Source organism: Diabrotica virgifera, chromosome 7 (genome assembly GCF_917563875.1).
Source record: "Diabrotica virgifera virgifera chromosome 7, PGI_DIABVI_V3a".
Lineage (NCBI taxonomy): Eukaryota > Metazoa > Arthropoda > Insecta > Coleoptera > Chrysomelidae > Diabrotica > Diabrotica virgifera.
In genome coordinates this window covers 110,823,835-110,838,480 of record NC_065449.1, presented here as the reverse complement: position 1 = coordinate 110,838,480, position 14,646 = coordinate 110,823,835, and the positions used below count along the sequence as shown (strand labels likewise).

General features: G+C 32.2%; 1 protein-coding gene across 8 annotated transcripts in view; it reads left to right on the top strand.

Moving 5' to 3' along the window:
- Positions 1-6,783: 6,783 nt before the first annotated feature.
- Positions 6,784-14,646, top strand: part of LOC126888329 (collagen alpha-1(III) chain-like) — a 68,234-nt gene continuing 60,371 nt past the window's right edge. For all 8 annotated transcript variants that reach the window (XM_050656480.1, XM_050656478.1, XM_050656481.1 and 5 more), the window contains exon 1: positions 6,784-6,947. In XM_050656480.1, coding sequence (XP_050512437.1) covers positions 6,873-6,947 — 75 coding nt within the window. In that variant the 5' untranslated portion in view covers positions 6,784-6,872. The remainder of the gene's footprint in view (positions 6,948-14,646) is intronic.

Genomic DNA, 14,646 nt, shown 5'->3' with positions numbered 1-14,646 from the left:
TTATTTAAAAATGAATAACCATTTTCAATTTCGTTGCAAAACGAAAATACAGCCGAACCATATTCCAGTCCAATCAGAGAGTGCTGCAAGCACCTCTACCGGTTTCGAAACTTATTAGTCTCTCATCAGGAGGCACATATGCTGCTCTCCCTGATCCAACCAAAACAAACCCCAGCGTGCAGTCCCGAATTGCAACGGACGAAATGGCATAGATGCCCTAGCGGCAACTGCTAGCAAAAGACTAAGTTTTCACTCTAATGGCATATAACATATCCCACCAGAATGAAAACAATGGGAACCTTCTCTGGTTACACCTCCGAGGCTTCTACAATTTGCAAGCCATACGGATGCTGAGACTAAGGAAGATGAGGGAATTCTACAATTTACAATTCACGTCACATCTGCTCAGCGCGGTAAAATTCCAACGAGACTGGTTCCCTTCATACTCCACACAGAGTAAATGTAAATCAAAAATGAATAACCATTTTCAATTTCGTTGCAAAACGAAAATACAGCCGAACCAAATTCCAGTCCAATCAGAGAGTGCTGCAAGCACCTCTACCGGTTTCGAAACTTATTAGTCTCTCATCAGGAGGCACATATGCTGCTCTCCCTGATCCAACCAAAACAAACCCCAGCGTGCAGTCCCGAATTGCAACGAACGAAATGGCATAGATGCCCTAGCGGCAACTGCTAGCAAAAGACTAAGTTTTCACTCTAATGGCATATAACATATCCCACCAGAATGAAAACAATGGGAACCTTCTCTGGTTACACCTCCGAGGCTTCTACAATTTGCAAGCCATACGGATGCTGAGACTAAGGAAGATGAGGGAATTCTACAATTTACAATTCACGTCACATCTGCTCAGCGCGGTAAAATTCCAACGAGACTGGTTCCCTTCATACTCCACACAGAGTAAATGTAAATCAAAAATGAATAACCATTTTCAATTTCGTTGCAAAACGAAAATACAGCCGAACCATATTCCAGTCCAATCAGAGAGTGCTGCAAGCACCTCTACCGGTTTCGAAACTTATTAGTCTCTCATCAGGAGGCACATATGCTGCTCTCCCTGATTCAACCAAAACAAACCCCAGCGTGCAGTCCCGAATTGCAACGAACGAAATGGCATAGATGCCCTAGCGGCAACTGCTAGAGAAGGTTCCCATTGTTTTCATTCTGGTGGGATATGTTATATGCCATTAGAGTGAAAACTTAGTCTTTTGCTAGCAGTTGCCGCTAGGGCATCTATGCCATTTCGTTCGTTGCAATTCGGGACTGCACGCTGGGGTTTGTTTTGGTTGGATCAGGGAGAGCAGCATATGTGCCTCCTGATGAGAGACTAATAAGTTTCGAAACCGGTAGAGGTGCTTGCAGCACTCTCTGATTGGACTGGAATATGGTTCGGCTGTATTTTCGTTTTGCAACGAAATTGAAAATGGTTATTCATTTTTGATTTACATTTACTCTGTGTGGAGTATGAAGGGAACCAGTCTCGTTGGAATTTTACCGCGCTGAGCAGATGTGACGTGAATTGTAAATTGTAGAATTCCCTCATCTTCCTTAGTCTCAGCATCCGTATGGCTTGCAAATTGTAGAAGCCTCGGAGGTGTAACCAGAGAAGGTTCCCATTGTTTTCATTCTGGTGGGATATGTTATATGCCATTAGAGTGAAAACTTAGTCTTTTGCTAGCAGTTGCCGCTAGGGCATCTATGCCATTTCGTTCGTTGCAATTCGGGACTGCACGCTGGGGTTTGTTTTGGTTGGATCAGGGAGAGCAGCATATGTGCCTCCTGATGAGAGACTAATAAGTTTCGAAACCGGTAGAGGTGCTTGCAGCACTCTCTGATTGGACTGGAATATGGTTCGGCTGTATTTTCGTTTTGCAACGAAATTGAAAATGGTTATTCATTTTTGATTTACATTTACTCTGTATGAAGGGAACCAGTCTCGTTGGAATTTTATCGCGCTGAGCAGATGTGACGTGAATTGTAAATTGTAGAATTCCCTCATCTTCCTTAGTCTCAGCATCCGTATGGCTTGCAAATTGTAGAAGCCTCGGAGGTGTAACCAGAGAAGGTTCCCATTGTTTTCATTCTGGTGGGATATGTTATATGCCATTAGAGTGAAAACTTAGTCTTTTATTTTTATTTGTAATTGAAAAAATTATTTTTTTAACTTTTTTGAGTTTTCCACTTATTTGCAAAGTAAAGGACACCTTCTGGGCAGTATGGTCAGACATATGAGTGCCTACCACCTCTGCATCAAAAACGTTTATATTAGTGTAAATATTGTCAAGACAACTTTGAGAAGTCCCACTTACCCGTGTATATTCTAAAATAGAAGGAGCAAAACTAAAGGACTGCAACAATTCACTGAAATCTTTAGCATTACTGTCCTTAACATTCATTATATCTAAATTAAAATCTCCAGCAATAAAACATGTGCACTGCTCATTTAGTAGTATATTTAGAACTGACTCAAGTTTTACTAAAAAGTCACGAACAGGTTTTGTGGTTGTTCTGTATATACATATGATTATGACCTTTTTTTATAAAATGAGAGTTCTACGGCAGAACACTCAAAACATTCTTCATCGCCAAATATGGTTATGTCACTTCTATGAACGTATTCTATACCATTCTTTAAATAAATTGCTATGCCTCCATATCCATTTTGCCTGCAAAATGAAGATGCCAGTGAATATCCGACCAAATTATATGCGGACAATTGATCGAGGGTTTTCCAATGTTCGCTCACACACATAGCAAGAACATTTTTTTCATCGTTTACCAATTCTTGAAGAGCATCATGACTTGTACCGATCGATTGAAGGTTTTGGTGCACTATACACACCTGGTCAGAAGCATATTTTTTAAGTTGATTATTGAACCTATCTATTGAGGTGATAGATTCTTTAGGTTTAAAAATTCAATAACATAAAGACCGACTGGCCAAAAATCAGGAGTTAGGACTGTGGGTATGCTCTCTTGTGTTACTCCATTTTAAAAGAGCTAATGAACTTTTTTTTGTGCGCAACTTTTCTATGACACTGTTTTGAATCCCATTTTCTTGTATGTATGATTGCACATCAGTTGCTGTTGAATCCTCAGTGAGACCCGACAAGAAAATCCAACTATAACTAAATACACTGGGGGCAATTTTAAGATTGGAAATACCATTTCTCTTGCCTTGAAGGGGTGCTGGTCGTTTATTTTTAAGAAACCTCTTTTTCTTTGAGGTTCCCAACCATCCTTATGTTGATTTTTACTTGACGATGATGGAGTATAGTAGTATAGTATGTATATGGAAAAACTATTATGATTGTTTTCACCAATTTTGAAAAAATGTGAAAACGTTGAATTATCCGTGACTGCCTGTCCGTTTGTAAACACAATTTCTCCGTGATGAGGTCAGATAAATGACAAGTGAGGTGTCGAACGAAAGCTTATAACCCAAGGATGGTATTAAAGGTGAAACATTTTACCTCGGACTTCCAGTTTTAGAATTGCAACCGGAAGTACTGTTTTAAAGTCGCCGAAATCGTACAAGCGATATATTATTCGAAGCGCCTTAGCAAGACTAAAACAAATATATACTTCCGGTTTCATGTCTGTCTGTCTGTCCGTCTGCCTGAAAGCGTATATAACTCCTCCGTTATTAAAACTGATAGAATGACAAATGAGGTATTGAATGAGAGCTTATAGCCCAAAGATGCTATTAAAGGTAAGAAATGTTATCTCGTACTTCCGGCAATCGGAGGTACTGTTTAAAATACTGGACTGGTATATTACTGGACGCCACGACTCATCTTAGCAAGACGAGCATAAATACACTGGAGTGCAAAATTAACCGGACACCTTAAAAATGGGTCATTTTTTATATCTCGAATTTTCTAAACCTGCTGACCGATTTAAGTCATTTTTTAAAATATGTAATAGCCTTATTCTTTAACAATATCGCTGTAATAATATTGTTGCTAAACAAGTAAAATTTCATTGTATACCAGGTGTATGAATGAAAATGTGTTTTTTTCTCGAACTTCGCATCACTCTGTGGAATATTCTAGAATTTATAAAATACTAAAATTAAAGCACAACTATAACCTGATGTTTTCTCAACATTCTGTTTTTTATTTATTCGCTATGTTGGATCATAAAAATGTTAGGTACTTTAACAATAATTAGCAGTGTTTTTCATCAATACAGGGTGTTTTTTTTTTAAATAAGTATGGCAAACTTCAAGGGGTAATTCTACATAAAAAAATAATTACAGTTTGTTTGTTAAACATATGTCCGCAAATGCTTCGTTTCTGAGATAGAGGGTGTTGAATTTTTTCTTAAAAACTGACGATTTATTTATTGCTTTAAAACCAGTTGAGATATGCAAATGAAATTTGGTGGGATTTAAGACGTAGTTATTGTACATTTTTTGAAATACAAGAATGTAAGAATTTAATATTCGCCATTGGCGTACATACGGGTAATATGACCCGTAAAAACATGGCTAGTTGTTAAAGTACTTAATTTTTTATGGTCTAATGTAAGCGAATGAATCAAAAAACAAAATGTTGAAAAAACATACGGCTACAGTTGTATCTTAATTTCAGTATTTTATTAATGTTTGAATATTCCACAGAGTGAAGCGAACTTTGAGAAAAAATCACAGTTTGATTGGTACACCCGGAATACAATGAAAATTGTTAAAGAATAAGGCAATAATATATTAACAAAATCACTTAAGGGCAGCCAAAGTTCGAAAATTGAATTTTTTAAGTGTTTTTGGGTTATTATTGAAAATTATTAGAAAATATCAATGGCTACAAAATTATTTGTTTTTTAAGATTCGCACTAAACTTAGCGTGTACCGGTCAACAGCAAAACCAGGATGATCCAAAGGGTGGGGGATTAAAACTCCTGGAGTGTCTCTGGGGGTATGGATTAAGCTCAAAGTACATCCCAATGGGGGGTTATAACCCCCAAAACCCTTCTTGGTTACGCCACTGGTACCGGTAGCTTTCTTTATAGCCTATTAGAGTGTTTTATATTTTTGCAATTTCCCGAATACTAGGTTTTTTAAATTTTGATGTCAAATATCTCTGGATCCTTAGATGATAGAAGGTCCAAATTTTTACAGTAGTTGTAGATAGATAATATCAAGTCCCGCGTAAAGTTTTATTGAAAATGTATAAAAACAAGTAAAATAGTAGAGTATTTTCAAAAATTTTAAAATAAATGTTACCTTCACAGTAACTTTACAAAAATGATAGCAGCAGATGGTAAAAGACTCGAATTGAATTGAAATGAAACCGTCTATTTTTAAATGGAAACATATTGGAATCGTTCAGTCTTAGGTAAGAAAATTACTTAAGTATATAAAACTTTGTAAAGCAATTTCAATTTTTCTGCAAATATAAGTTTTTCTTGCATTTAATGCATTGGATCCTTTATCGACTTTGGCAGGTTTTTAGATAAGTTTTCTTTTTAGACATCTAAAATCTAAAGAATTTTTGCTATTGGTACCTACAATCCGAGAAAATGAAACGTATCATTGTCCATTTGAAAAGAATAAAAGTGTCGGTAAAAAACAACCACGTGCATACGGCGCAGTTTTTGATAGAGAATCAAAAATTTCATTAGTACGATGGAATAATAATTCTATAGTAATGGTTGGCAATCATTTATTTAACATGGAGCCTCTTAGTCTTTTGAAGCGTTGTAACAGACAGGAAAAGAATGATCGTTGAATATCGTTATATGAGTGGTGTATACGACAACAGCATTGCAAATCATAAGTCAAGAGTTGATTTTTTTGAAAAAAAAAATGGTGGTGGCCAATGTTTGTGAATTCTGTGTGAATTTGACAGTATGATTGTTAGTTGCTAGAAAATTAATAACAAAGTCAACAAATCTCGAATGGCGCAATTACAATTTAAATTAGGTACATACTGCCTACCGTCTGATCAAAACGGAATAAACCAGTTGCGCGAAATATTTCAGGACTGCTGGAAGAAGTTTGATTCAATAATTTTACTCCCATATCTGCCAGTTATCTATCAAAAGCAAGAGAGTAGTGCAGTTTGTCTCAAATATACAATTCACATATGCGTTAAATGTAATGTTTCTCCAATAGGATATCAATAACAGGATATCTCAATCTTTCTTATTTGAAACAATTTCATGAACTGTAGTTATTTAAAATTGTGAATTTGGCCAATAGTGCATTTTCGCACCTGTAGAGAAAACAAAAAATTAAATATTGAAATATTGTTCCAAATTTGTCCGACAGCCACAAAGTTTATGTGATAGTAGTTCACATAAATTTAATATCCTACTTAAGTCTTCTTAAAGTAAATTAAAGAAAAAAATTGAAAAAAGTTTAATAGTATTTACCAATGCCTTATAAACGGACCAGTCCTATTTAAAAAAAAAACAAAATTTAATTTTTTTTTCAATTTTGTTTTAAACACATTTTTGAAAATATTTTTCTAATTATTATTACAGCTGCCGGTAAAATAGAGGTTAAACAAATGAAGATCAACTTATAAAAGGAGTTGTTAAATTTTAAAAAATATATTTTTGAGTAGTTCTTTAGATAAATAAATAATTTTAGAAAATAATCTACTGAGATAAAGACATAGTTACCATAAAATTAATTAAAAACCACCATAATTAACCATGAGAAAACCACAACAAATTTCGAAATTGGTTTTTATATAATAAAAACCAACACACAGACATAAAATAATCCAAGTATGTTAACGTTTCGATATCTTTCACAGGGGACACCATGTCAGGGGTCATTCGTAAACAGGAATAGATTCAACACATTTGTTGATAGACCGCTAAGGCGGTCACTACTCCAATCATGCGAAGCAAGTTTTTCTGTGTGATTTTTGTGATTTTTTACAATTTTCCGCTGTATCGACAAGATTCGATTGAGGTAAATATGCATCGATGTTGTTTATTTATTGAACGATGAACTTTCGTGTTATTTTTTTATTTTATTTGATAATAATGTGTTTTTACTAGTCAAGATTATGGCGCCAAATCGGTACCTCGTGTGTATTGGTACAACTATGTGTAAATTTTGGATAAGTTGAAAGACGTTACATTTATCAATAAATTAAACAGTTTTTTTTAAATATTTCAATAGAAAAATTATACTTGGCATTAAAAGTGTTGACAAAATTAGTATAGGGCAGTCAGTGAGGGTATTTGGCTCCGAATTCCATCCTACTACATCGATTTACTTGATATTTTCATAGTAAGTAGGGAATAGCTCAAGAAACAAAGTCTACCCTATGCCGATGTGCGCTTTTATCTTCGGGGTGGTTCCCACCTCTTCTCGGGGGTGAAAAATGTTTTGGTTAAAATAGCCACGGAAAATGCTAGAGAACCTAATTTTAAGCAAAAATTGGTCTGTAATTATTTTTTGAAAACTCAATACTTTTTGAGTTATTCGTGGTTGAAAATTGGCCATTTTCATTGAAAAATGACCCTTTTTCGGACGGATTTTTGCGAATACCTTAAAAACTATGCATCCAACAAAAAAAGTATATAAAATATTTCTGTAGGTTATAAAAAAACAAAGAAAATCGTTCCTTAATAAATCTTCTAGTTAAAATACAAAGAGGGTTATGGTATGTGAGAAGACTTTTTTTTTTTTTTCAGCATGCTCAAATCGGTGTATTCAACTTGAAATAACAGAGAAACGGTCGATTATAGGTGTATAATGATACAAATAACTTTTGTAGTGCTTGAAAAGATCTTTAAAACGAGCAATACTAAATGTAAATCACATTCAAACTAAGCGAAATGTTCTGCAAAAAAGTTGAAGACTAATGTATTTTAAGAAGAAATGTAATAGGTCTATTTTAACTCCTCATCCATCAGAAATTAAATACATCGTTTTCCTTCTACAATACTTTTTATTATAGTGATATTTCTATGTTCAAAAAGTTAAACTGGTTTGAAATTAATGGTTTTTGAAAAAAATAAGAGCAAATTATAGAGCCCATTTTTAAATTTTTTTAAAAATCTTCCTTTTTCTCCACGTAACTATAAAATGATAAGAGATACGAAAAAAAGATACCACACAAAAATGTAGGGTTTTTTGATAAAAATATCCTTTTTATTTTTCATTACTGTATCTCTTATAATTTCAAAGTTACATGGAGAAAAAGGAAGATTTTTAAGAAAATTTAAAAATGCGCTCTATAATTTGATCTTTTTTTTTTTCAAAAAACCACTTTAAACACGTCCAACTTTTTGAACATAGAAATAACACTATAATAAAATGTATTGTAGAAGGAAAACAATGCATTTACATTTTGGTGGATGGGGGTTAAAATTATTTCTCATTTTTTCTTAAAACACATTAATTATCAATTTTGTTTGCAGCATACCTCGCTTAGTTTTAATGAAATGGACCTTTAATATAGCTCATTTTAAAGGTCTTTTCAAGCACTACAAAAGGTATTTGCAGCATTATACACCTAAAATTGACCGTTTCTCTGTTATTTCAAGTTGAATACACCAATTTGGGAATGTACCAAAAAACAAACTATTTTCACCTACCATATCTCTTTTTGTATTATAACTAGAAGATATATGAAGGCAAGTGTCTGTTTGTTTTTTTTTATAACCTACAAAAATTGTTTAATATAGATTTTTTTAGTTAGATGCATATTTTTTAAGGAATTCGCAAAAAAAACCGTTCGAAAAGGTATTATGTTTCAATGAAAATGGCCAATTTTCAACTACGAATAACTCAAAAAGTATTGAGTTTTCAAAAAAAAATTATAGAACAGTTTTTGTTTAGAATTAGGTTCTCTAGCGAATTCCGTGGTAATTTTAACCAGAAAATTTTCCACCCCTCAGGAGGGGTACACAAGATAAAAGCACACATCGGTATAGGGTAGACTTTGAATTAGAAGATAAGTAGAGGCTAGGTCCAAAATTTCATTAAAATCCATGCAGTAGGATAGAATTCGGAGGTAATATCCTATTCCTGCTCCCATTGACTGGCGTAGTAGTAAAAAGCAATAAAAGTAAAAATTAATGTACATACCTACAATAATAATAATTCTCTCTACTGCCTTTACTCCTCATAGAGTATTAGGCGCTCTTACGTTTCTTAGCCAAAAGTAAAAGATGGTTGATTGGTTGGATCAACGTCTCCTTTCTGTTTTACTCCATTGAAATTTTCTGTAAAGTCTTTTTCATTCCTATCTATTTCTAGATCTCTGTGTGATATCTCTCAATCTGAGGCCTATTTTTCATGATATATTGTTGCTGTTCTTTTTTAGCTATCATCCAGTCTTTCTCTTCTTCTTCTTATTCTGTCTGGCACTCTGGTATTCTAGCTGACTGGTATTCGAGCGCCAGTCTGATTACATTCTTTTGATGTTTCCTTAGTGCATGTCCAATCCATTTTCATTTCTTTTTTTAATCCTAACTGTTTTTCTTTTGTTCTATTCTTCTCAATAACGATTTATTTATAAAGGTTTGTAGTTTTTTGGTAGTCGTTTCGTTGTTCTTCAAAATTCTGCGCCATAAAATAATATTCTCGTAATACAACCATTACATATTTTGATTTTGCATATTGTGCATGTGCCTTTACTATTCTTTTTTATACTTCTGATCTGCTACCGCATTTTTTCCTCTGATATGTAAAGTTGTCTACTTCCTTTATTTGTTTTCCAATTATTTTAACTTTAGTTTCTTAGCTGCTATTTTTTAAGAGTTTCGTTTTTTCTGTAATAAACTAAATTTCTTTTTCCTGTTTATTTTTGTCTGTAAGTAAAGTTTTTTCTGTAATAAGATAAAAATGTAATAAACTCTATTTATCTTATGGACGATTACATAGGTGTATTTTGCAGGCTTGTCGATTTTCTTCTGCATATGATTGATGTGTTCGATTAGGAGAAAAATGTCTTCTCTGAACTCCAAGTCGTCCAACTGGTTGTGTAAGTTTCACCTAATACCTCCTTTTTATCGTTTACTTTCTCCATGATCCAATCCGTTATGATTAGGATTAGTGTCAGGGACAGAATAGTGGAGTCACTGAAGGTGGATATGAGCTATTACCTCCGATTTCGTTGAACCTCCATCGATTTGCATGAAAATTGGTGATTGGTTAGAGGATATCTCAAGGAACAAAGGTGACATGGTGCCAACTTGCGCTTTTAAACTGGGGGTGGCATCCACCCCCTCTCAGGGGTGAAAATTATTTTATTAAAAGTAACCCTACAATTCGATGGAGGGACAAATTCTAAGAAAACTTGTTATTAAGTTATTAATATATAAGTTACTAAGTTATTAAAATAAATCAAAACTTTTTGAATTATTAAAGATCAAAGATTTTAATTTTTTTTGAGAAAAATGCATGTTTTTAACCGATTTTTCATCAATAACTCAAAAACTGTAAGTTTTTACAAAAAAGTTATTATTATCAAAATTAAAGCTAATAAAAAATTAAATAAATCCCTTATTAAAAAAACCTTTTGATGTTAACTAAAAGTGAGTTATAGGTAATTGAATGTATATTTTTTCGGCGAGTAAAAAACTCTAAGTATTCAAGCTGAAATAACGAGAAATTGACGCCCTTGATCACATAAACTTATTAAAGATTTGTCAAAGTACTTAAAAATATCTATCAATTGAGCCCCCGAACATTTTGATAGCGTTAAAATTTATGCTCCAAAATTTTTTCCAAATTTATCTTTTAAAAATTTTTCCAAAAAATGTTATTGTTTTTTTTTTTCAATAACTCCGTTCGTGTTCACGATATCAGGTTCACCTAAAAACTGTTTAAAAGCTGATTCTAAGTGCTATTTAAGCACGTTGAACCTAATCTTTGAAACCCCTTACTTTTTTAAAAATAAAAGGTTAAATGGCCCCGGTTGCATGGTTCCCACAGCAAAATTTAAGATTTTAACGTTTCTATCTCGGTTATTTTTGACCCTATACAAATAGTAAAGCAGGTATAATATTTGGTACAGAAAAAACTAAAATTTGGTTATATATAATTTTTTACGTATATTGAGTATTTTTGGAGTTATTATCAAAAGAATATGAGAATTACAATAATTTTAAAAATTATGATTTTTTTAAATTATATATTTTTTTCAAAAATATGCATTCTAAACCGGTCAAAATTATCAAAAACATTAATTTTGCTAATATAAAGAAGTTCTTGTAAGAATTACTATAAATTTTAATTTTTGTGGAAATGGCGTATGATTTATTTTTCACGTTTTCCTAAAAAATTCGAAACGGTTCTTTTATTTTCATCACAGCTTGCTTAATTTTGATACTCTTGCCTTGTTCTAAAGCTCATTTGATAGGTATTCCGAAGTACTTTAACAAATGTTTAGCAGGAATATTTTATGCATTGCATCGTGTTCCCGTTATTTAAGCTTGAATACTTAGATTTGAGTACTCGTAGAAAAAAATACACATTCAATTGCCAATAACTCACTTTGAACTAACATTAGTTTAGTTGTTTATGTAAGGAATGTATTCAATTTTTTATTACCTTCAATTTCAGTAATAATAACTTTTTTGTAAAAGCTTATAGTTTTTGATTTATACGTGAAAAACCGATTTAAAACATGCATTTTTTACGAAATAAAATCTTTGGTCCTTAATACCTCAAAAAGTGTTGATTTATTTTAATAACGTTATATAACAAATTTTGCTTATAATTTGTCCCTCTATCGACTTATGGTATTATTTTTAATAAAATAATTTTCACCCCCGAGAAGGGGTGGCATCCACCCCCATAGTAAAAGCGCAAGTTGGCATCATGTCACCTTTGTTCCTTGAGGTATCCTCTAATTACTCACCAATTTTTATGAAAATCAATGGAGGTTCAACGAAATCGGAGGTGAAAACCTTCAGTGACTGCACTAGAATGCATCTTTGCTTAACTCCACTTTATAAAGCTAGATCTTCTATCATTTCTTCCGCATGTTCCAGTCTGGCTCTGTATACCTTGTAGAATAATCTGATTAGGTTTATGTATTCCGTCGGTAGTCAATATTGTTTCAGAACTTTCCACATTTGCTCTCTGTTTATACTATCGAAGGACTTTTCGACGTCCATAAACATAATATATGTATTTCTTTGTCATTCTAATTTATTTCAATATATTTGTAAGAGTACAAAAATGTGGTGGGTAGCCTATTTTTCATGATATATTGTTGCTGTACTTTTTTAACTATCATCCAGTCTTTCTCTTCTTCTTCTTATTCTGTCTGGCACTCTGGTATTCTAGCTGACTGGTATTCGAGCGCCAGTCTGATTACATTATTTTGGTGTTTCCTTAGTGCATGTCCAATCCATTTCCATTTCCTTTTTTTAATCCTAACTGTTTTTCTTTTGTTCTATTCTTCTCAATAACGATTTATTTATAAAGGTTTGTAGTTTTTTGGTAGTCGTTTCGTTCTTCTTCAAAATTCTGCGCCATAAAATAATATTCTCGTAATACAACCATTACATATTTTGATTTTGCATATTGTGCATGTGCCTTTACTATTCTTTTTTATACTTCTGATCTGCTACCGCATTTTTTCCTCTGATATGTAAAGTTGTCTACTTCCTTTATTTGTTTTCCAATTATTTTAACTTTAGTTTCTTAGCTGCTATTTTTTAAGTTTCGTTTTTTCTGTAATAAACTAAATTTCTTTTTCCTGTTTTTTTTTTTGTCTGTAAGTAAAGTAAAGTTTTTTCTGTAATAAGCTAAAAATGTAATAAACTCTATTTATCTTATGGACGATTACATAGGTGTATTTTGCAGGCTTGTCGATCTTCTTCTGCATATGATTGATGTGTTCGATTAGGAGAAAAATGTCTTCTCTGAACTCCAAGTCATCCAACTGGTTGTGTAAGTTTCACCTAATACCTCCTTTTTATCGTTTACTTTCTCCATGATCCAATCCGTTATGATTAGGATTAGTGTCAGGGACAGAATAGTGGAGTCACTGAAGATGGATATGAGCTATTACCTCCGATTTCGTTGAACCTACATCGATTTGCATGAAAATTGGTGAGTGGTTAGAGGATATCTCAAGGAACAAAGGTGACATGGTGCCAACTTGCGCTTTTAAACTGGGGGTGGCATCCACCCCCTCTCAGGGGTGAAAATTATTTTATTAAAAGTAACCCTACAATTCGATGGAGGGACAAATTCTAAGAAAACTTGTTATTAAGTTATTAATATATAAGTTACTAAGTTATTAAAATAAATCAAAACTTTTTGAATTATTAAAAATCAAAGATTTTAATTTTTTTTTTTTTGAGAAAAATGCATGTTTTTAACCGATTTTTCATCAATAACTCAAAAACTGTAAGTTTTTACAAAAAAGTTATTATTATCAAAATTAAAGCTAATAAAAAATTAAATAAATCCCTTATTAAAAAAACCTTTTAGTGTTAACTAAAAGTGAGTTATAGGTAATTGAATGTATATTTTTTCGGCGAGTAAAAAACTCGTAAGTATTCAAGCTGAAATAACGGGAAATTGACGCACTTTATCACATAAACTTATTAAAGATTTGTCAAAGTACTTAAAAATATTTTATCAATTGAGCCCCCGAACATTTTGATAGCGTTAAAATTTATGCTCCAAAATTTTTTCCAAATTTAACTTTTAAAAATTTTTCCAAAAAATGTTATTGTTTTTTTTTTCAATAACTCCGTTCGTGTTCACGATATCAGGTTCACCTAAAAACTGTTTAAAAGCTGATTCTAAGTGCTATTTAAGCACGTTGAACCTAATCTTTGAAACCCCTTACTTTTTTAAAAATAAAAGGTTAAATGGCCCCGGTTGCATGGTTCCCACAGCAAAATTTAAGATTTTAACGTTTCTATCTCTGTTATTTTTGACCCTATAGAAATAGTAAAGCAGGTATAATATTTGGTACAGAAAAAACTAAAATTTGGTTATATATAATTTTTTACGTATATTGAGTCTTTTTGGAGTTATTATCAAAAGAATATCAGAATTACAATAATTTTAAAAATTATGATTTTTTTAAATTATATATTTTTTTCAAAAACTAAACCTTTTTACTAGACCCTTTTACTTTTTTACTAAGTTTTACTAAACCGGTCAAAATTATCAAAAACATTAATTTTGCTAATATAAAGAAGTTCTTGTAAGAATTACTATAAATTTTAATTTTTGTGGAAATGGCGTATGATTTATTTTTCAATTTTTCCTAAAAAATTCGAAACGGTTCTTTTATTTTCATCACAGCTTGCTTAATTTTGATACTCTTACCTTGTTCTAAAGCTCATTTGATAGGTATTCCGAAGTACTTTAACAAATGTTTAGCAGGATATTTTATGCATTGCATCGTGTTCGCGTTATTTCAGCTTGAATACTTAGATTTGAGTACTCGTAGAAAAAAATACACATTCAATTGCCAATAACTCACTTTGAACTAACATTAGTTTAGTTGTTTATGTAAGGAATGTATTCAATTTTTTATTACCTTCAATTTCAGTAATAATAACTTTTTTATAAAAGCTTATAGTTTTTAATTTATACGTGAAAAACCGATTTAAAACATGCATTTTTTTACGAAATAAAATCTTTGGTCCTTAATAACTCAAAAAGTGTTGATTTATTT